Source organism: Ochotona princeps, chromosome 1 (genome assembly GCF_030435755.1).
Source record: "Ochotona princeps isolate mOchPri1 chromosome 1, mOchPri1.hap1, whole genome shotgun sequence".
NCBI classification, from domain to species: Eukaryota; Metazoa; Chordata; class Mammalia; order Lagomorpha; family Ochotonidae; genus Ochotona; species Ochotona princeps.
The window spans coordinates 25,441,008-25,461,862 of record NC_080832.1 but is presented as its reverse complement, the minus strand read 5'-3'; the positions used below and the strand labels follow the sequence as shown (position 1 = coordinate 25,461,862).

At 44.2% G+C, this 20,855-nt stretch overlaps 1 protein-coding gene across 7 annotated transcripts in view; it reads right to left on the bottom strand.

Annotated features, from left to right (window-relative positions):
- Window positions 1–20,855, bottom strand: part of NHSL1 (NHS like 1) — a 262,622-nt gene that overhangs the window by 70,021 nt on the left and 171,746 nt on the right. For 6 of the 7 annotated variants that reach the window (XM_058670709.1, XM_058670560.1, XM_058670650.1 and 3 more), the window contains exon 2: window positions 2,908–3,060. In XM_058670709.1, the coding sequence (XP_058526692.1) occupies window positions 2,908–3,060 (153 nt within the window). Of the gene's footprint in view, window positions 1–2,907; window positions 3,061–6,441; window positions 6,716–20,855 lie in introns of those variants that run through there. The other variant, XM_004587340.2, reaches the window with a different exon arrangement.

The window sequence follows — 20,855 nt, the reverse complement described above, 5'->3', positions numbered from 1 at the left end:
TTTGGATTGGCTCAGCTTTGGCCACGGCAGCCATCTGAGCAGTAAACCAGCAAATGGAAGATCTTTCTCTATCTTTCCTTCTCTCTGTAAATCTGTCTTTCCAATAAAAACGAATAGATCTTTAAGAAATAATCTACCCTTGGGCTCGGCAGCGTGGCCTAGTGGCTAAGGTCCTCGCCTTGATCCCATATGGCCGCTGGTTCTAATCCCGGCAGCTCCACTTCCTCTCTATCTCTCCTCCTCTCAGTATATCTGACTTTGTAATGAAAATAAAATAAATCTTTAAAAAAAAAAAAAATTTGGTTAAAAAAAAAAAGAAAGAAAGAAATAATCTACCCAGTAATCGTAGCAGCCATAGATTAAAGAATGAGCCAGTTGTAAGTTATTGATAAACAAGTAAACATGTACCTAACAACTAGGAGGGCTCATGCTGGGTCTTCGTTGCACAATGGCCCAATTTCTCCTAGATTCAAGTCTGCCAGAATCCCATAAGATACAGGATGCTCATTTGAACTGCATTTCAGAAAAACAACAGAAACATCTTCTGCATAATTCTATCTGTGATCTTATGATCAATTTTAGTTTTCTTTCATGATTTCTGGCTCACCACTCCCTCCCCAGCACAAGCAATAAGAAACTACAATTTTTCATGCCCAAGAGGGAATATCTTACAGCTGCCCAGAATAAAAATCTCTGCCCTCCCCTTACTTTAGAGTAAGGCACAGGACCCTTCTCATTCCAAAGTACTGCCCTACACTCTGGAGGAGGAAGCTTGTACGGAGCGGCCAAGAAGAATGCCTGAAACACAGGCCTTACTGGGTTTCCCTACCCAGTCTGCTAGCAATCACATGTGTACAATGAAGTCTCCACAAAAATCCAAAAGGGCAGGGTTCAAGGTGCTTGCAGATAGCTGAACAGGTGGAGGCTTGCAGGAAGGCAAATGGGAACTCATCCATGTGCCAGGAGTGTGGAGAGCCCCAGCTCCATGGGAAGGCCAGGTCCAGGGACAGCATCAAAAGTAAATCGAGGGTGGGGCCCGGCGGCGTGGCCTAGCAGCTAAAGTCCTCACTTTGAAAGCCCCGGGATCCCATATGGGCGCCGGTTCTAATTCCGGCAGCTCCACTTCCCATCCACTCCCTGCTTGTGGCCTGGGAAAGCAGTCGAGGACGGCCCAAAGCTTTGGGACCCTGCACCCGCGTGGGAGACCTGGAAGAGGTTCCTGGTTCCTGGCATTGGACCAGCGTGCATCGGCCCATTGCAGCTCACTTGGGGAGTAAATCATCGGATGGAAGATTTTCCTCTCTGTCTCTCCTCCTCTCTGTATATCTGACTTTGTAATCAAATAAATAAATCTTAAAAAAAAAAAAAAGTAAACCGAGGGTGTCTCTCTCTCTCCCTCCTCTTTCGAGAGGCACCCCACCTCCCGGCTCTTCGGAGGTGCTTTCCCCTTCCTCTCCCTTCCCTGCTCACCTGGTCCCTTCACAAATAAACTTATCTGTTTGCAACAGAAAAAAAAAAAAAAAAAAGTAAACCGAATTAGGTGACTCACAGCTAATGTTCACTGCTGCACAATGGCTTGCTTGCCAGGCAGCGAGTCAGGGAGTTGGGCTATGTATCATCCACTTGTGGAGGACAGAAAAGGTTCCTGTATTGACTTTAATATGCAAATAGAAGGGAAAAAATTGGTTTTCCCTATCATAAGATTTAAACAGCTTGTACAATTACTTGCCCAAAACATGGGGAGACATATTTGGGAATAAGAGCTTTGGTTTGTGGCTTTATGAAAAAACCTCTACATTGTGAAGTAATTTCTGCTCTGTAAAGAACTTCTTCCCAGGGCTGGAGTTGGGGGCACAGTTAAGCCCCCTGTGAACACGGAGTCCAGCCTTCTGACTTTGCATCAGTAACCTGCTAATGGTCTGGGTGAGCAAACAGATACTGCAAGTGCTTGGGCCCTGTCACTCACATGAGAGACCTGGACAAGGTTCCAGGTTGCTGGCTTTGGCCTGACCCTAACCATTGTGACCAAGATCTCTTTCTCTATGTCTCTCATTTCTCTGTAACTTTGCTGTTTAAATAAGTAGATCTTGAAGAAAAATAAATTTCTCCTCTCTTTATCAGCTTTAGAAAGCCTCCTCAGAATGGCTCAAAGCCTTGTGACCCTGCAAATGCACAGGAGAACCCAAAGAAGCTCCTGCCTTTGGATTGGCTAAGCTCTGGCTATCGTGGCTAATTACAGAGTAACCAGCGATGGAGGGTCTTTCTCTCTGTCGCTCCTGTAATCTCTCTCTAAATCAGCCTTTCCAATACAAAAACAAATAAATCTTAAAAAAAGAAAAAAGCCTCCTCTGCCAAAAAACTTCCACTTTTTTAACATCAAGAAAGTCAAATGAGATTTTGTAACAGCTATAGCACTGCACTTTTTCTGTCTTTTCCATTGAACACAGGCCCATCTGCAGACTGAACCTATTTTCACAGCAGACCAGTGAGATGTTCCCCAAATTCTGCTAACTCTAACTACCTAGGACTCCTTCAAGGTCTGTATCTCGACTTTCTACCTAACTTGAACTAAAGAGAGCAAATCATTGTACAAAGTACCAGCTTTACCAAATTTGAAGTGGCAAATTTCCCATGCTGGCAGGGGTTTATTTGGATTAAATTAGTGCTGTGGTTCAAACATGCTAAAGGTTTCTAAGCAAGAGTGGGTTCTTTGAAGATAGATTTGCATATCTGGAAACAGGCAGATTTTTCCAGACTGGGTATTTTAGGCATGCATTAAACTGTATTTATGAAGATGTGGCATATTCTGCATTCAATAGTAGGGGCTGCTTTACAGACAGGGATCAGATTTATGTTCTAACTGTCAGGAACCCAAGAACAATAAGCCCCTAGAGGGTAACACCTTACCCCTCAATACTGATTTGAGGTTGAGCTTGGCTTGGCGGTGCAGGTCCTCAACGCATGGGGGTCTAGTGGAAGGAAGGAACACATTTTCCTGTTGGTGCCATGGGGCAGTATAGTGCACTGTCCATCGACTCTCCTCGTCTAGGTTGGAAACCGCTGCAGAAAGAAAGACAGAGGAAAGTCAGTTTTCAAATTAAGCTCCAATGGACCCTAGCTGATTGCAAGAATACCAGGATCTTGGGACGTAGCCATTTCGCCTTGTGGTTGAGAAATCCACATCCCACAGGGTGTTTGGGTTCAATTCTTAGCTCTGGATCTTGGCTCCATTTTCCTAATAATGTAGACCCTGGTGGCAAGAGTGATGGCTCAAGCAACCGGGCTCCTGGCACTCACACGGGAGACCATGAGCTTCCAGCTCTTAACTTTGATCCAAGCCCAACCACTGCAGGACTACCTGGAAACTAGATCACTAGATCAAGTGTTCTCCCCAACCCCTCTCCCTTTTCTTCCCCCTCATTTTCTGTCTTCTCCCATCCCCAAATAGAAACAAATAATTAAAAGAACGGGTCTTATCGCACAGCACATTCATGAGTAAGGATCAGGAGAAAATGGAGCAAAATCTGAATAATATTTAATTTTGAACTTCACCTTATCTACCATGCTTTGTCTGTAAAAGCAAAGCTGACACTGTCTGCAATGTCTTCCTGGAATTACTTACTCCTATTTTTCATGGGTCCCTAGCATTTTGGGTTTTCCATCTAGGCCAATATTTAAAAAACAAACAAACAAACAAAAATAAATAAAAATAGCTACCAAAATTGATAAGGGACTTCAAATTCCTACTTAACCCCAATAAAATATTATTCAATGTTTTTAACACCAATGTGTCAGTAAGTATAAGACTAACCTGATAGAAATAAATTTCCTATCAGAAAGTTGAGACCAAATATTTTTTTCTTTGAAACATTACTTGAAAGTATCACTGTTATAAACTCAATTAAAACCTTTAAAAATGAAGCATAAGTATTCAATATATTTAGATGGCACATCCAGGAGTAGAGAACCATTCAGCTCATAAAATTTTCTCTTTTTCGGGCCTGGCATGATAGACTAGTGGCTAAAGTCCTCACCTTGAACTCGCTGGGATCCCATATGGGAACCAGTTCTAATTCCGCCAGCCCTGCTTCCCATTCAGCTCCCTGCTTGTGGCCTGGGAAAACAGCTGAGCATGGCCCAAAGCCTTGGTACCCTACACCCGCATGGGAGACAGGGAAGAGGCTCCTGATTCCTGGCTTTCGATTGCCTCATCTCCAGCCCTTGTGGCCACTTGGGGAATGAATCATTGGATGGAAGATCTTCCTGTCTGTCTCTCCTTTTCTCTGTATATCTGCCTTTCCATAAATAAATCTTTAAAATTTTTTTCTCTTTTTCTTATTTTAACATTTTTATATTTTACAAAAGTGTTTTCAATTATAGTACAGTTGACTTTTCTCTAAACAATCCAATTGAATTTTCCCTACCAGAAAAGAGACGAGAATATCAGATGAGGAAAACAGCAGGCAATCCTGAGCTTAATCTAAACCTCTGCAATAATTGTCTTGAATTCCTCTAGAGCTTAATTACTTTTTCCCTAAACCCAGTGGTGTTGAGGCAAGAGTGAGACAAAACGGAAGCCGACAGCACCTCAACAAATCCACTGGCATGTGACCCAGGCAGAAGAGAGACAGGCAGCTGGAGTAGGCTAAGACAAAGTTCTAAAGCCACCACCCCGTGCCCCCCTCCCCGCCCCCGGCCCCAGTGCCGAGCTATTTCCTTAAAGTGGCAAGTATAACCTTTATGAATCAGCAGGTACTGGAATGTGAGTCCATTCTAGGCAGCCTCACTTCTACATGGACCTGGAAACCAGACCATAAAGGTGACTCTCAAAATAAAGCAACCGCTGCATCTATCTGAACATAGTTAAGGCTAATTGCACTCAGGCCAAAGTACAGTGATGAGGACTATTATAAAAATCAAATGGACAAATATGCTCCAGGTTCTTACAAAAGAACTCACATAAAGCAGGACTGTAACAAAGACAACGTTTCAAAAGAGTGCCTAACTTCAGCGCCATCCCGAGGGAGGACTGTGCCACTTGCAGCTCCCCTGTAAACCTGAACAACTGTCTATGTTGCACTCCATACATTTTCTTTCCTGTAGCTATGGAATTTACCGTTTTATGAGTGCATTTCTTTGAGGCTCCCATCCCTTCCACAAGTCGCTAAATGAGAACATAAACATTCATATTTAGAGAACCAACCATCAAGTTCTAAATGGAAATGTCCCGTGTACTCTCTCCTTACAACATTCAGACTAGTAGCATGTAAATTAAGCACCCAATATTTCACTCACCTCTCACAGAACATGTGTTCCGCATGGTGCATGTGTTCGTCTTAATACATAAAATGCACAACCAGAAAAGCCAATACAGTCACAAACTCGCCATATGTCCCACAAAGTGTATCCAGAGCCCATTAACAATTTGCTTTTTTTCCTTTTTTTTTCTGACATCCATGTATTTAAATTGAATTACCACATACCCTTATTGGAAAATACTGAAAATGGAAACCTTTCTTATTTGCCCATTACAAATTAAATCCATGTCGTAATGGCGCTAGTGCCTGTAATCACGCCATCAGACCCAGTGCACAGCTACCAACTGGCTCCGGCGAAAGAGCAGTTGTCTCTGCCCTGATGGATCCTACTCCTGCCAGGGCAGATTTTAATCAGTCCATTCGCGGAAAGCCTTGCCAGCAAGGGAGCTGCAGAAAATGAGCCCTGGGTGCTATTGTTTGTCATGGTCCCTAAAGCCTTTCTAACCAATGCCCCCTAGGTCACTGGTCCCAAACTAAACTGAGACAAAGCCAACAGCAAAGTAACAACAAAGCCACACAGTTGGAAAAAAATAAATAAATAAAATGATATCTTCAAAGGAAGGAAAAAGCACCAGGGGTATAGGAGTTTAAACCACAGGCAAGCACACAATACAGTCACTTCATACAGGCTCTGAATTCCACAACAACCACCCATCAGTCTAGACAGTTTGTCGCCTTGGTTGCTTGCTCAGAACTTCACAGCAGGCAGTGCCAGGGGAGCTGGACAGGGCCATCCCATCAGAACTCTGTTACCTGTCTGCAAGTCCCCTAATTTCAGCTGCTTATTTAGCCAAAGAATCAAAACACCACTCATTCACTGTCGGCCAAGAGAACCAGAAAGGAAACTGAAGATTCTTTTCCCTTCCTCAAAGAATTTCTTTTGAGGAGCATAAAAGGCGGCAAGCACTTACAAATACCAATTAGTTAACAAGTAAGACATGCTAAGATCACATAACACTGCTTTAAAGTCGAAGGTATTTGAGCAACCTGGTGAAGAGTGGAGTTTAGTTCACTCCAGTGATGCCATTTCCCACTCCATCACTCGCAAGCATGAAGTGGCACACCAAACAGAAACACAGACACTTACCACAACAGGCAGTGGGCAGAAAAGGAAACTACTTACTTTTCTTCTTAAAAAGTTTAATGAACGACTTGATCTTTGCATTAATGAAGACCACCATTTCTAGAACACCTGCACAGCGCTGAGCAAGTTAAGTGACATCCAGAGCCCAGCACAGCACGCAGGTGGTAGGTGGTTGTTCTCTTCCGTAACTTCCTTCCTCCTGCTCTAGTCCTTCTACTTCTTCCTGGGCTGTAGTAAGGTGGAGCTTGGGTTTACAGTGCAGCAGTTAGGAGCCATTAGCAGACCTTGAACCTGAAAAACTCCCAGTGAAACCTGATCTTTAAGGCTGAGAGCAGCCAGTGACTGCAGGCACAGAAAGAAAGAGAAAGCCAATCACTGGGTCTTATTTGCATGATAGCTACAGCAGGCTTTCTGCCTCAGGGCTCATTCACTCCCCTTTCTCTCAGAAAGATCAAACATTTCTCTTCTCTGAGCCCCCCAAATGGTGCAGTTTTCCTCTCTGGACCCTCTGATGGGATAGAGTTGTGCTCCATTCTCGCAAGACCACTAGGAGTCTCCAGGTCTTTTGACAAATGCAGGCAGAGAGGGATTCTGCGTTGAATCTTTGACTCCTGACTCAATTCAGTTATCAATGGAGGTGGGGGCGGGGGGGTGGGTGGGAAGAACCAAACTACTGTTCTCAGAGCACGCCTCCAGGCTCTGCCTCCCATCCCAAAGGAACATTTACAAGCAGTGACACTTAGAAGGTGAATCTCCATGCAGTGGCAAAGGATAACTTGGCTGCATTTCTGTGAAAATCAGCATGCCCTGTCTTCTAAATTACTTTTGCCAAAGAAACAGACTCAGCATTATATGTTCCAAAGTGTGCTCTAATATGCATGCAAGCATCACAACTCTTAGAGAGAAAACCCACCCAGAACAGAAGTCTGACTTCCCCACTACATGTGAGACATCAGATAAAGTACCCCTAATCATGTCAGATTCTAATGTGAGTGGAATTATCACCTGGATTTAAGACTAGCACAACCACTCCTCCCAGTAGTGGCTCAGTCCCAAACAAATATATGCGGGTTACTCTGAATAGACTGGACTGAGTTCTGGTCGTTTTGCCCATCTGTTATCGGCCACAGAAAACTGGAGAGACACCAAAGAGATGGCAGCATCAGAACTGGGGTGTCAGGGGGCACCAAAGATAAGGATCCCGACAGCAAAGGGATGGGAACAAGGAGAAGAATCAGGAGACGAGACGAGGGATGAAAAGGAGAACAAAGCTGCTCACGTTTCACCCAGGCCCAATTTACCTCCAAATAGTTTTTGCAACAATGCAGACACTCTCCTGTTTCATAGCTTTGGGCCAGACTTATAACTGAATGGAAAAATGTAATAATCCACTAATTCAAAACATTTAGCTAATAACAAAGGCTCTCTGAGGGGCTCCCGTTGAGGTAGGCTCTAGAATGATTGCTCTTCAAATCTTTTTATCCCCTTAAATCTAATTTTTTGAATAACAGAAGCAAACAACCAACCCGCCAAAGCAATTACACATATGACCATACATGTCATCACAGGTTTCTAACCTGTGCCTATTCACTCTTCACATAGCTGCATTTAAGAGTAATTAAACTGTCAGATGGCAAATCAGCAGGGACTAGGGCAGTGAATCAGATTAAACCACCTGCCCTAAATAAATGAGCAAAGTTGCCCTTCAGAAAACAAATTCCTTGGCAAGAATAACCTTGCTCAGGCCATGGAGTGGCAGGGCAGGTGAAGTTCTGGGTGGAAACACACCTGGTCTCCATCCACCAGCTTTTGGCAGGAAGCGTCACCATGCACACTTCCAGGGTCACAGGCCCTGGACATGCTCCAGACTTCGGGCCAGCATCTCAGGTGGGAGCCTGGCCCTCAAAGAGTTTCACTTCTAAGGTAATAGCAGGCAAAGAGTGGAATGGACTGAGGGAAAAGCTGAGCAGGATGAAAGAGGCTTCAGGAGTGGGGAGGTGGCCAGGCTGCAGCATTAACTAGGAGGTGAGGTGGTCCTCACTGAGACACAAAGAACTGCAAGGAAGCAAACAGCAATAAAAGAAAAATTCCATAATGAACATTCACTGACTCGTTTCAAAGACAGAAAGATGCCTATCAGGCTGTGAGATACGATTTGATACTCCAATTAAACATTAACTTGAGGTAAAATGCTTTACAATTTCTTTTGAAGATTTATTTATGTAAAAGGCAGAGAGAATCTTTCATCTGCTGGTTCATTCACTCACTCACAGGTATGACCAGGCCAATACCAGGAGCCAGGAGCTTCATCTGGGTCTGCCACAGGAATGCACAGGCCCAAGCACTTCAGTCCCCTTTGCTGCTTTCCCTGGCACATTAGCAGGGGACTGGATCAGAAGCAGAGCAGCCAGGACACAAATCTGTGTGTTGCGGGTGGCAGCTTAACTCACTATGCTACAATGCTGGCTTTAACAGTTAACATTATTGAATAACATTTTTTTATTTACAGTAAAATTAACCAGTTAGTATAGTCAACTTTCTTTTTTTTATTAAAGATTTACAGAGATATACAGAGAGGAGGAGAGGACAGAGAGGAACATCTTTCGTCCGATGATTCACTCCCCAAGTGAGCCGCAACCGGCTGGTGCACGCCGATCCGAAGCCGGGAACCTGGAACCTCTTCCGGGTCTCCCACGCGGGTGCAGGGTCCCAATGCATTGGGCCGTCCTTGACTGCTTTCCCAGGCCACAAGCAGGGAGCTGGATGGAAGTGGAGCTGCCGGGATTAGAACCGGCACCCATATGGGATCCCGGGGCTCTCAAGGCGAGGACTTTAGCTGCTAGGCCATGACGCCGGGCCCCCATTAGGCATTTTAAAAAGAAATTACTATCTTTCATCTATTCATCTTCAAAGATCTCAGATACTCGAAGCCTCTTCCCTCTGGCTGATTCACTATCAGTCCTAAGTCTCTAAGTCATTACTAAAGAGCTGCCACCCTCAGCAGTGTCAGAGAAATCACTCAGGAGGAGGACCAGTCTGCACCTCCCCGCCCCGGCAGACTCCAGCACTTGGAGCAGTTGATGCTGTGAGTCCAGTGATGGGAAATAATGCCACGTGCAAATAGCCCCTAGTGCAAGTCCTAGCTAATTTTTCCCAGTTTACAGGAAACACGAAAGATGGATGAAAAACATGGAAAGGATCAAACTTCAAGTAGGACATTTAAAAAAAAAAAAAGACTTATCTTTATCAGAAAGTGAGATATACAGAGAGGAGGAGAGACAGAGAGGAAATCCCTCCATCCAGTGATTTACTCCCCACGTGGCCACAACAGCCAGAGCTGAGCTATCCAAAGCCAGGAGCCACGAGCATTTTCCGGTTCTCTCACATGGATGCAGGGTCCCAAGGCTTTGTTCTGTCCTCCACTGCTTTCCCCGGCCACAAGCTGCATGGGAAGCAGAGTCGCCAGGACTGGAACTGGTATCATAATGGGATCCCAGGCGTGCAAGGTGAGGACTTTAGCCACTAGGCTACTGTGCTGAGCCCCAGGACATTATCTTTATCTGTTTTCTCTAGCAAGCCATGACACAGAAATGCTAATAGTGGAAATGTGCCATATTGATGGAGATTTACTAAACATTACAAACAGATGCATGATCTAGATTGGATAAGCCAGCTATGAACCCTCCTTTATGAAATTTCAAACACATCCCGGATATGATTTTATTGTCAGATTTCAGTTGCATAATGAGGTGAACACATGAATAAACACACACACATATGTGCTTAAGTGATAATACTGTTTACAAAATAAAAAAATTATCTGAGGGCTCATGTTCATCAAGAATTAGCTAATTATTCCATGAATCACATCCTTTCACAAAAGTATATTAAAAATCACCAGTATTTTAGAAGCTTCTTCGTACACAGATCTTTCCTTCCTTCTGCTTGTGAATTAAATTTTAATGATGACTCATATGGCGTGTTGAAAAGAAGAGGTGGGGAGAATGGCTAGGGGCAGAAAGAGAAACCTTACGAGATGATTATCAATTCTCTGGAAGGAACCTGACCCAGCACCCACTTTCTCAGTTAATGTCAACACTAGGAAGCATTCTTCACTCTGCCTGCATTGAACCTGAGGTCTGCTGTGGATCCTGGTTAATAATTAAATCCAATTCCACTGCTACCATCTGCTCTCAGCCAATTTTAAAATGTCTGCTATCACTTTGTTTCAGTCAAGCCACAATATTCATGGGACAAATGTTGAATAAAGGACAGGTGAGGCAGTTGGAAAAGTTCAAGACACAAAAGGAGTCCCACCAACCAAGCATCCACAGTCCAGCTTCAGCTTTCTGCAGGGAAAGACAGGTGTAAAGTCCTCCCTGGGTAGGTGGACCTTTCAGAGCCTGCCCGACTGGGAAAGTGCAGTGAAGGATGGGTGGGGTTAAAATTAAAGATGAGTAAGGGCAGAGTAATGGAAAGTATTCGTGTGTGTGTGTGTGTGTGTGTGTGTGTGTGTTAAGAGGTGGGGTGGAAAGATTTCTCATCCAAAGAGTTAGAATTGAAGAGTCACATGTAATATCTAAGCGTATCCATTTATTTAATTTGAAGATTTATTTATTTGAAAGTCAGAATTGCAGAGCAGGAGAAACAAAAAAAAAAATCTTTCCATCTGCTGATTCATTCCCCAAATGGCCACAATGGCAGGGTGAAGCCAGGAGCTTCATCCATCTCCAATGTGGGCACAAGGGCCCAACAACCTGGGCTGTTTTCCACTGTTTTCCCAGGCATATTAGCCTGCAACTGGATCAGAACGGCAGGGAAATCAGGACTGGAAATGGTGCCCATGTGGGATCCTGGCACTATAGATGGCAGCTTTACCTGCACAGCACTGTTTCTAACTCTAACCATTGTTTTTAAAATATCTGTTTGCAAGGCAGAGAGGAGGAGGAATAGAACTCTTCCATTAAGCCTGGCGCAGTAGCCTAGTGGCTAAAGTCCTCACCTTGCATGCACTGGCATCCCATATGGGTGCAAAAAAGTTCATATCTTGGCTGCTCCATTTCCCTTCCAACTCCCTCTTTGTGGCCTGGGAAAGCAGTCAAGCATGACCCAAAGCCTTGCGACCCTGCACCCACATGGGAGACCTGGAAGAAGCTCCTGGCTCCTGGTTTCAGACCATTCAGCTCCGGCCATTGTGGCCAGTTAGGGAATGAACAAGCAGATAGAAGATCTTTCTCTCTGCCTATTGTTGTCCCTTTCAAATCTGATTTTCCAATAAAAATACACAAAAAAAAATTTTTAAGGAAATTATCCATCTTCTGGTTTATACCACCAACATTGGAAATCACCAGTGCCGGTCCAGGCTGAAGCCAGAAGTCTGAAACTCTATCTGGGTCTGCCACTTGGGTTCTAGGAACCAAGTTCTTGAGTCAGGTTTTGCTATTTTCCCAGGCACTTTAGTGGGCAGCTAGATCTGAAGTGGAGCAGCCAGGACCAGAGTGGGCAGTGTCACATGAGATAGTTTTGTCACAGATAGTGACTTCATTGACTATGTTGGCCCTTCCATCTAAATTCTTGTACTTATTGTTCAAAGATCAGTAACTCATGATAAGTTTGATTTTCCTTTGGCCATTTTAAGTTGATGTTTTTTGTCTTCTTGGACAGTGCGGTTTCAAGTCTTCCCAAATAGCAGCACCCACCTATGGATTGCTTCATTGTGAGGTTTTACTTTTTGCTTGTCGAATAAAGTGGATATCTCCTTTTCCTTTGCTCTCATTGTTAAGCTCAAGGTGCCTGCTTCTTTCTTGACCCACAGAACTTTAGAGAATTCACCCAAGTTTGGTTGCCGATACTGGAGAGTACATGAATATTTTCAAAGCTTTCCGGAGGTGTGATACTCATTTAATAAAAATTGACATTCAGAGGGCCACAGAGATTCCAGAATGTGATCTTTTGGAGACATGAGAGAGATCAGTGAAATGAGAAGATTTTCAAGGTCTCCTGCAAGTGGCTGCAGGAGGGATCATTGTCACAAAGCTGTGTGACCCCTGTGGTGGCAACCTCCTACTTCATTTTGTCAGTGTCCTCTGCTAGGCCTTATTAGGATGACTCCCTTTGCCATTGCATCCTTTTTTATACAAAGGAAATTACTATAGATATATAAATTCCTTGTGGATTTTGTAAAAACATCAAACATCCTTAAAATCATCTAAATCTAAATATACCGGAGCATTCAGAGTACATTAACTGTCACAGTTTTTAAATTACATCTCTGGAATGTTCACTCTATGTTTTGGCTTTCCATTCTACAGTGAAACATTGTTTTCCTTCACTGAATATTCTAGAAGAAAAGTGACATCGATTTTTTCTTCTCAAATTTTGACATTCATTTCCCATGTTTCTTTTATTGTGAGTATAGGATTATGTTAAAATAAATTTCAAGTGATGGAAGATGATCAATCTTAAGAAGGCAAATTGAGTTAACTTTATCATTATACTCCCTGATAGGCAGCCTTATTCATATACAATATTCCTATCATGAAATGAGCCTTTCCGTACTTGTTACAGGCCTTGCAGAGTGCGTTCAATGTATCAGTACTTCTGGAATGGATGGAACAAACCATATCATTTCACAAAGATATTAACTGGTTTGAGTATAAGAAGAGTGCAGTTAATGAGATTATTCTTTCACATTTCCAGACCATAGTTCACATTTCGGGTGAAGTTATCTTTGAAACAAAATGACATTAATAGATTTATTTATTTATTTGAAAGGCAGCATATCAAAGAGAGTGTAAGTCTCCAAATGGCTGAAATAGCTGGAGCTGAAGCCAAGACACAAGAACTCCATCTAGGTCTAGTTGGATGGCAGGGACCCAAGCACTTGGACCACCTGCTGCTGTCACAGTTGCATGAGCAGGGAGCTGGGTCAGAAGTGAAGCAGCTGGGTCTAAAACCAGCACTCTGGTATGGAATAGCAATGTCAGATATAAAAAGCAAATAAGAAAAGAAAAATGGAATAGCAACCTCTCAAGCCATGGTGACTAAATTTGCTGCACCACAATGCTGGCTGCATAATGACAGTTTTAAAAGAAAGAGCTAAAACTTGGCGAGGCATGTTTCTTAAGGGAGGCTAACAATTTGAGTAATAATTTCAAAATAGTGCATTCAGGCATGCCACATAGGGGAGTCGGGACCCCAGGACCTTGGGTGGACTGACAGTGAGTACAAAGGCAAAGAAGCAGAAACGAGGGGAGGGGGCACTGGAGGTCCTGCCTGCTGGCTCTTCCCGAGTGGAGGCAGCAGGTAGCATGGTATGCTGAGAACTGCAGCCTGCGACAGAGTTAGCACAGAGGCTGGGAGGTTCTGTGACCCGCTGCAGGTTACTTATTTGTCAGGTGAAGGGACAGCCAGTTAGTTACTGGTAAGCAGTACAATCATCGGAGCAAATTTGTATCTGCAGATGTAAATGGCTGCTCAGTCTTGCTTCTTTTCTATTTCCTGTGATATCTTGCATTGCTTCCCAGACAGCTTAGGTGAATACAATAATTTATAAGCTGGTGAGATACACTGAACAGCAGGTTCACATGCAAATGATAATGAGAGAAAGCAAGCTATTTGGATTTGCTGGTTATCAAAAAATATTTAGACTTAAAAGTCTCCAACTATATTAATTTTGATCATAGGAAAAGTTAATCTAAGCAAGGATAATATTTATCTGATCACTGTTGGGCTTTCTAAAAAAAAAATCACAAAACAAAACACACACACACACATCCAGAAGAAAGCTTGACACTGTCCTAAACTACTGAGCAGACAGTGCCAGAATTCTTCCAACAAGAAAGCCACAGTTTCTCATTAATCATGAATGCTATGAGGTGAGGCAGCAGGTGCATGGCATGAGACAATGTGTAGAATTCATCTAAAAAGCCTTGCAGTACAGTCAGCCAGCCGGAACCTTGTAAGTAAAGAAAGCCTTCCTCTACACTCAATTTTACACATTCTCTCATTGATTTTTATTTTTCAGTTCAGAAGGACACAACTGCACTTAAATAAGTAAACTACAAATGAGAGAGCGCAACAAGAACAGCAAACCACTGCTGAATGGACATGGGTTGTTCAGTATCTCTAAATTGTAGCAATCTAATATTTCGTTTCTACGTTTCACTCATTTTATTCCTTATTTGCAAAACTAGGTTTGCCCAATACAAATTTCATGATTAACACCCAGAGGTATTCGTGGGCTGGGTGGCATTCCCAGCTACTGCAGGATAATATACCTGGAACCTAGCTACAAGGGCAGGTAGTAAGCTTATGGTAGAACTCCCGCAATTAGGCACAAGAACAATCAAGTGGGAATGACAATAATGCTGATACCAAGAAGTGGCTCCTGACTGTGGACATGATAAGCTTGGGTCTACCCCCTCTGCATAATGAAGTTCAAAGCTGAATGCAGAAAAAAGTCCCCACGGCAGGTTTCAGCAGATAAAAGCATTAGGAGGGATTAAGATCTGCATTCTTCCTCTTTACATACATAACAGTACTGTTATTCTGCAGCCAAAAATGAGAGACAAAGACAGGTGTGGACACTTCAGGATGTCCTTCAGCCTTTGTTTCTCAATAGTGAAGAAGAGGCGCTAGCGTGGTGGTGTATTGGGCTAAGCTTCTGGGCACATGGGCACCGGTTTAAGGCTCAGCTGCTTTAATTCTGATCTGGCTCCCTGACACAGGCTTGGGAAAACAGAAGAGGCTGCCCCAAGTTCTTGGGTCCCCGCGCCCACGGGGGAGACCTGGAAGAAGCTCCTGGCTTTTGATCAGCCCAGCTCCTGCCACTGCAGTCACTGAGGGAGTGAACCAAATGGTTCTCACTCTTTGTAATTCTGCCTTTCCAATACAAACAAAACCAATCTTTAAAATAAAATTAAAAAGGATGAGAAGGGTCAAAATCACTCTAAGAATTTGCCCAATACGGAAGATACAAGTGATCAATCTTTTCCTGAACCAGAATTAAAAATCAGGGTCTGATATTTTGGGAGAAAATTACAAGACAGCATCTTACAATGCTAAGTCGGTGCTGGACTCTCTCCAAAACTGTCTATCAACTGCCATATTGGTCTGCCTTTATCGCCTTTTCTGAAATATCCCTGTGTACAGGAACATGATCCATTTTCACAGTCCATTTTCACTAACAAAAGCATACCTCGTTAAGGATAACTTTGAGCTCTCAAACATGGTTTTAAAATACCAGTACATTCTCTCTATTTGTCTTCACGTCTAATGTGCAACCATCCTTAACCTGGGTGGAACTTAACAATCTTATTACAACAGTTTCTGAAAAGAAATACTCACCCACTGTACCCCACTGGGTAGAGGAAGTGGTCACAGGCTCCAGACAATACATTGCATTCATTATCAAAAGAAACCCCAGCGCATCTACAAACTGGGTCTGGCGGGATGCTGCCACACATCGAAACAGAACTCACTTCTTCACTCAGTATCGGCCCTCTTCCTCAATACCATCACACCAGCTCACCCACAGGAAAACTGTGCACTCTGAACTTCCCAGCTTCACTAAGGCTGTGACGAGCACCGCCCTCTACCCCCTCCGCCCCTCTCCTTTTCTGCAGCTGCCGAATGCCACAAATAGCTGCTTGTACAATTTAGACTGAGGATGCCCCCAAACCCGCCACACTGAATGGCAACGTGAATGCCTCTTTCAGAGAGGAGGAAAATGTGTAGCACGCCCTAGGACCATCCCAGGCATACTGGGAATCCTTGGAGAGGCGTGGGGCTCAGCTCTGCTTTCAGCAGAGGCCTGCAAATTCTTCCCAGGTTGAGGCCAATGGCGAGAGAAAGGTTTCTGATGATTCCCACAGAGATCAGAAGAGGGACTGCCCATTCCACTGGGCACACCCCGTCTATTCACCAACGGGATTTCTCTAAAGTTGCCTCCACCACGTGCTTTTTTTATTGCTTCCCTATTGAGTATATTTAACCAATGTCTATTCATGCTCTAGCATCACCATGCCCCAATTAAAGTCACCCCCCAAATTCTATTTAATATGCCATGTATCATACACGTGGCAAGCCCTCTGGAAACTGACACAATATAACGACAGGAAACATTCTTAGAAGGAGGTTTAAAAAGCATCGCTCCTCAGAGCCATGAAATTTTCCTTAGGTAACTTGCAAATACTAAATTATTTCCATGCAGATATTAACTGTGTTCAACTAATCTCATATTCATGAATGCAAATTGTTGAAAGACTTCCCTTGGAGGCTGGAATTGGAATTTTTTTCTTGAACACCAAGCATACTGGCAATGAGATAGTTATGGGGCCTGGTAGCCAAAGCAAAAACAAGAGTTAAAAGAAAACGACCTTTTGGAGTCACTTATGCAAAGACAGAGACACAGAGTGGCCTGACTTTAAAACCTGCTCTTTCCATTCCCCTTTGGGTCTCACATTAATTTTGCCATTTCTTCTGGACAGAAAATCTCTCAGAACCCTCTGAGTCTGTTTACACCTACACTGCTCTCCCACAGTGCTTAATGACTAAATCTCCCACTAGACACATGATCTGGGCCGAACCACAGGCCAGAGCCTGCTGAATTCACAGGATTCAGAGGCCAGCACCAGCTCTGGTCCACAGCAAGCAAGCGACTAACATTATTTAATGAAGTGACTGAACTACAACAAGAAAAGACTTTTATAAAATAATCCAATGGAGAAAATTTCTTAGGGTATTATAAAAATAAGGTTGAAGTATCTGAGGCCAACCAGGCAGGCAGGGAGTCCAAAATTGTTTAAAAAGAAATCATTGCAAGGCTGCCAAGGCATACTTTATGTTGGATGATGCTTACTTCATTGAGGGCCTGGAAGGAAGTAATATTAGGGAAAAGTTGATCACAGCAGGTGACATGTGAGTTAGACCCTGACGGGAGAACAAGGCATTCTAGAGGGAGAAGGCGAGGAAACATCTATCCATTAGACAAAGGAGCAAGAAAGGGCCTAAGGAAAAGAGCAAGTTATCTGGGTGCTGGACACAAGCCATGTATATAAGGATGGGATGCAATGCCTCCTCATAGTCCCAGTCAAGCTGCTTTGCAAAGTGCACTGCATTTCCCAGACCCCCTTCCACCTGGGCCTCAGCACCCGGCCTGAAATTTGCAAAGCAGGTGCACATGGAGGGTGTGGCTGAGGATGCCCAGTCCTCACTTCCACAGTCCTGCCTCGGCTGCTTCTGTCAGCAGGTGACCAGCAGTTGAGGTCCCTGAAATCTCAGTGTCCACTCCTCTCTATTTTCCTGGGGATGGGAAGCAGGGCAGGTGCACCTTGCTGGTAAGGGACATTGTGGTCTCTGAGCCTGAAATAGGGTACCAGCTTTGCAGCAAAGAGAACGGCTTCCGTGCACAGCCGGTTCTGAGTCACTCCTGGGCGTTCAGCTTGGGCTTGTTCCCCCCAAATTTTTCCATGACCTTGTGAGCACCACACACCCTACTGCAAATCCCCTGAAGCTTCTGTGCTGTGTGCAACCGATCCTGCCCAAGACAATCTGTGGGCCTGATGGGGATGGCCATGGAACTGTGACTGGAAAACTTAAGTCACAACCCATGGGGAGGATCCTCACCTGTTAAGACAGAGACGCTAAACTTCATTCAGCTGGCATTGGCTGAACATCAAAGTGTTCCTGTGAGATATAGATCTGTGTTTCAGAAAGACTTCAGTGATATGGAGAAGTGAATGGAAAAAAAACACAGCGGCTGTATAAATCTGCAGTACAGCTTGATGAAAACATGTGTGGAGGACAATGGAGTGTTGACGTGGACTGCTGGTTTCCTGATGGCCACCCTGTGTCACCATCACATCCTCCCTTCTTGCTCTCTTCAGGCCCCGGGCAGGACACTGTCACCACCCACTTTGGTTAGCCTCCAGGGCCACTCACAGTTACATGTAAGAAAATTCCAAATCACCTCTGTTTGGCCCTGATCATGACTTGCTGGGTCAGTCTAATGCTTTTCTGAGTGGGTTTGCAGAAACTGGTCAGGGTCGGGCCCCCCCACCCCGTTGACAATTACAGAAACATACTTTCCTCTGTATTTGTTCACTAATTGCTGACTTCTCCCCAACCTTAATCACATGGGGCTCGGTTGTGTGGCTGAAGATCTGTCAAGGCACACACAAGATGATTCAGTCACTGTTAGACATAAGGGGAAGAAAATCCCACACCTAAAACAAGACCTGGGACAGGTCTGAGGGACAGGAGGTAAAACAGCTGCTTTGGCTGACCCAGGTTCAGCTTCTGTTGCCATCTGGGAAGTAAACCAACAGATGATCTCTGTCTGTGTGTGTGTGTGTGTGTGTCCCCTCTCTCTGTAACTCCACTCTTCAAATAAAATTAATCTTAAAAAAGAAAAAAGACAGTGGCCTTTTCAAGTTGGACAAGAAGGCAATGCCACAACAGCTACAGGCAAACCACAATGTGCTCTCTGTTTATTCGAAGCAGAAGCAAGTTTATTAGGAGATGTTAAGGAGCAACCACAACCTGACCTGCAGAGTGAAACTGCCGCTGCTGCCACCTACAGTCCACCGTTGCTAGTGCAGCAGTCGGCCGGCAGAACGGCAGGAGCCAAGGATGGCTGGAGACCCAACAACCTGCTCAGCTCTGCCTGAATTCTCACAGCTTCAGGAGGCAGCCCGGAGCAGCAGAGCCCGGGTCACACAACTGCACTGGGCTGTGAGGCAGATGGAGAAGCGCACACAATAGAGCTCTGTGGCTGCTCAGCAGAGCCGGCTGGCCAGACAGCGCAGAACAGAAGACAACAGCGCCAGGAACTACACTAGTGGCAGGCGCTCTAGCGAAGTTGTTCTGTCAAAACAATTACAAATATGCTCCACAATCAATTAGGACTTGTAATTTTTTATCTCAGTTTTGATTCAAGGCCAGAAACTGAAAAATCAAGAGAAACTTTTCACTCAAATTCACAAGAATTCACCAAGCATCAGCTCAGCAGAGCTAGGCTTCGGGTTCTTTCTCCAAACAGGCTAGAGTTAGAAAGAATCAAAGCAGATTTTCACAAAGACGTGCTCCAATCTATACTACAGAAGATGACGACAACCCAAGTCGGGGGAGAGCGGTTTCAGAAGGCCAGGACAGTCCCAATCTCCCTTCCTAAACGACTAAGTTCAAAAACCTCATTCTAATTACAGGTAGAAGAAACGGAGAAAGCCAGTGAAAAGGCTGTGTTTGGCATTAATTCTCTGCTATGTAGCATGTTTCCCTGGAGGAGAGAGTGAACAACACCCACACAGTCACTTCAGTCCACACATCCTGAAAGGCCACTTGGAACAGAACACTCCCTAGCAAAACAGCCATTGACACATGTGGAAGTTTTCTGCCCCACTATACATTAGCCTTTTCTGAATCAGACAGACAATAGGAAAAAAAAAGTCACCATGTATATTCAAACAGTAAGTAATTTCTAAAGGGAGTGCTTTTTTTTAAAAAAGGATTTGTTTCTTTATTAGAAAGGCAGAGTTACACAGAGACTTTCACTGCTTTGTTCCCCCAAACGACCGTAGCCAAGCACCTGGAACTCCGTGCAGATCTCCCATGTGGGTGCAGGGTCCCAAGCACTTTGGCCATCTTCTGCTACTTTCCTAGGCACATCAGCAGGGGGTTGGAGCAGAAGTGGAGCAGTGGGGACTGGAACCAGCACCCACATGGATGTCAGGGACCCCTGAGGCAGCCACATCCACAATGTCAAAATGCCAGCCCCTTAAATGGTATTCTTAAAAAGCATAATTTAGCTGTAATTTTAGTGGGAAGAGAGTTTTTACAAAAATTCTATTGTGGCATCCAATTCTCCTTTTACTAAAATGAGAATGTTAAAATACTTTATTAGTAATTAAACAGGACCTGGCTACTGTTTTTGTTACATTTTTGAAGATAGAGGACTTTTAAAAGAAATTGTGGAAAATCAGTTTTATAAAAAAACATGCAGGGCCGGTGCAATGGCTCAACTGGCTTTACTGCCGTGTAGAGGGCACCAGTTCATGTTCTGGATACTCCACTTCCCATCCAGCTCCCTGCTAGTGGCCTGGGAAAGCTGTAGAGGACGGCCCAAAGCCTTGGGACCCTGCACCTGTGTGCAAGACCAGGAAGAGGCTCCTGGCTCCTGGCTTCAGATCAACTCATCTCTGTTTAGTGCAGCCAGTTTGGGGAATGAACCAGCGGATGGAAGATCTTTCTCTATCTCTTTCTCTCTATAAATGTGCCTTTCCAATAAAAATAAATAAATCTTAAAAAAAATTAAGTGTGGGGGGGGTCTGGCATGATGGCTCAGTGGCTAAATCTTTGTCTTGCAAGTGCTGGGATCACTTAAGGGCATGAATTTGTGTCCTGGTTTCTGTGCTACCCATCCAGCTCCCTGCTTGTGGCCTTGGAAAGCAGTA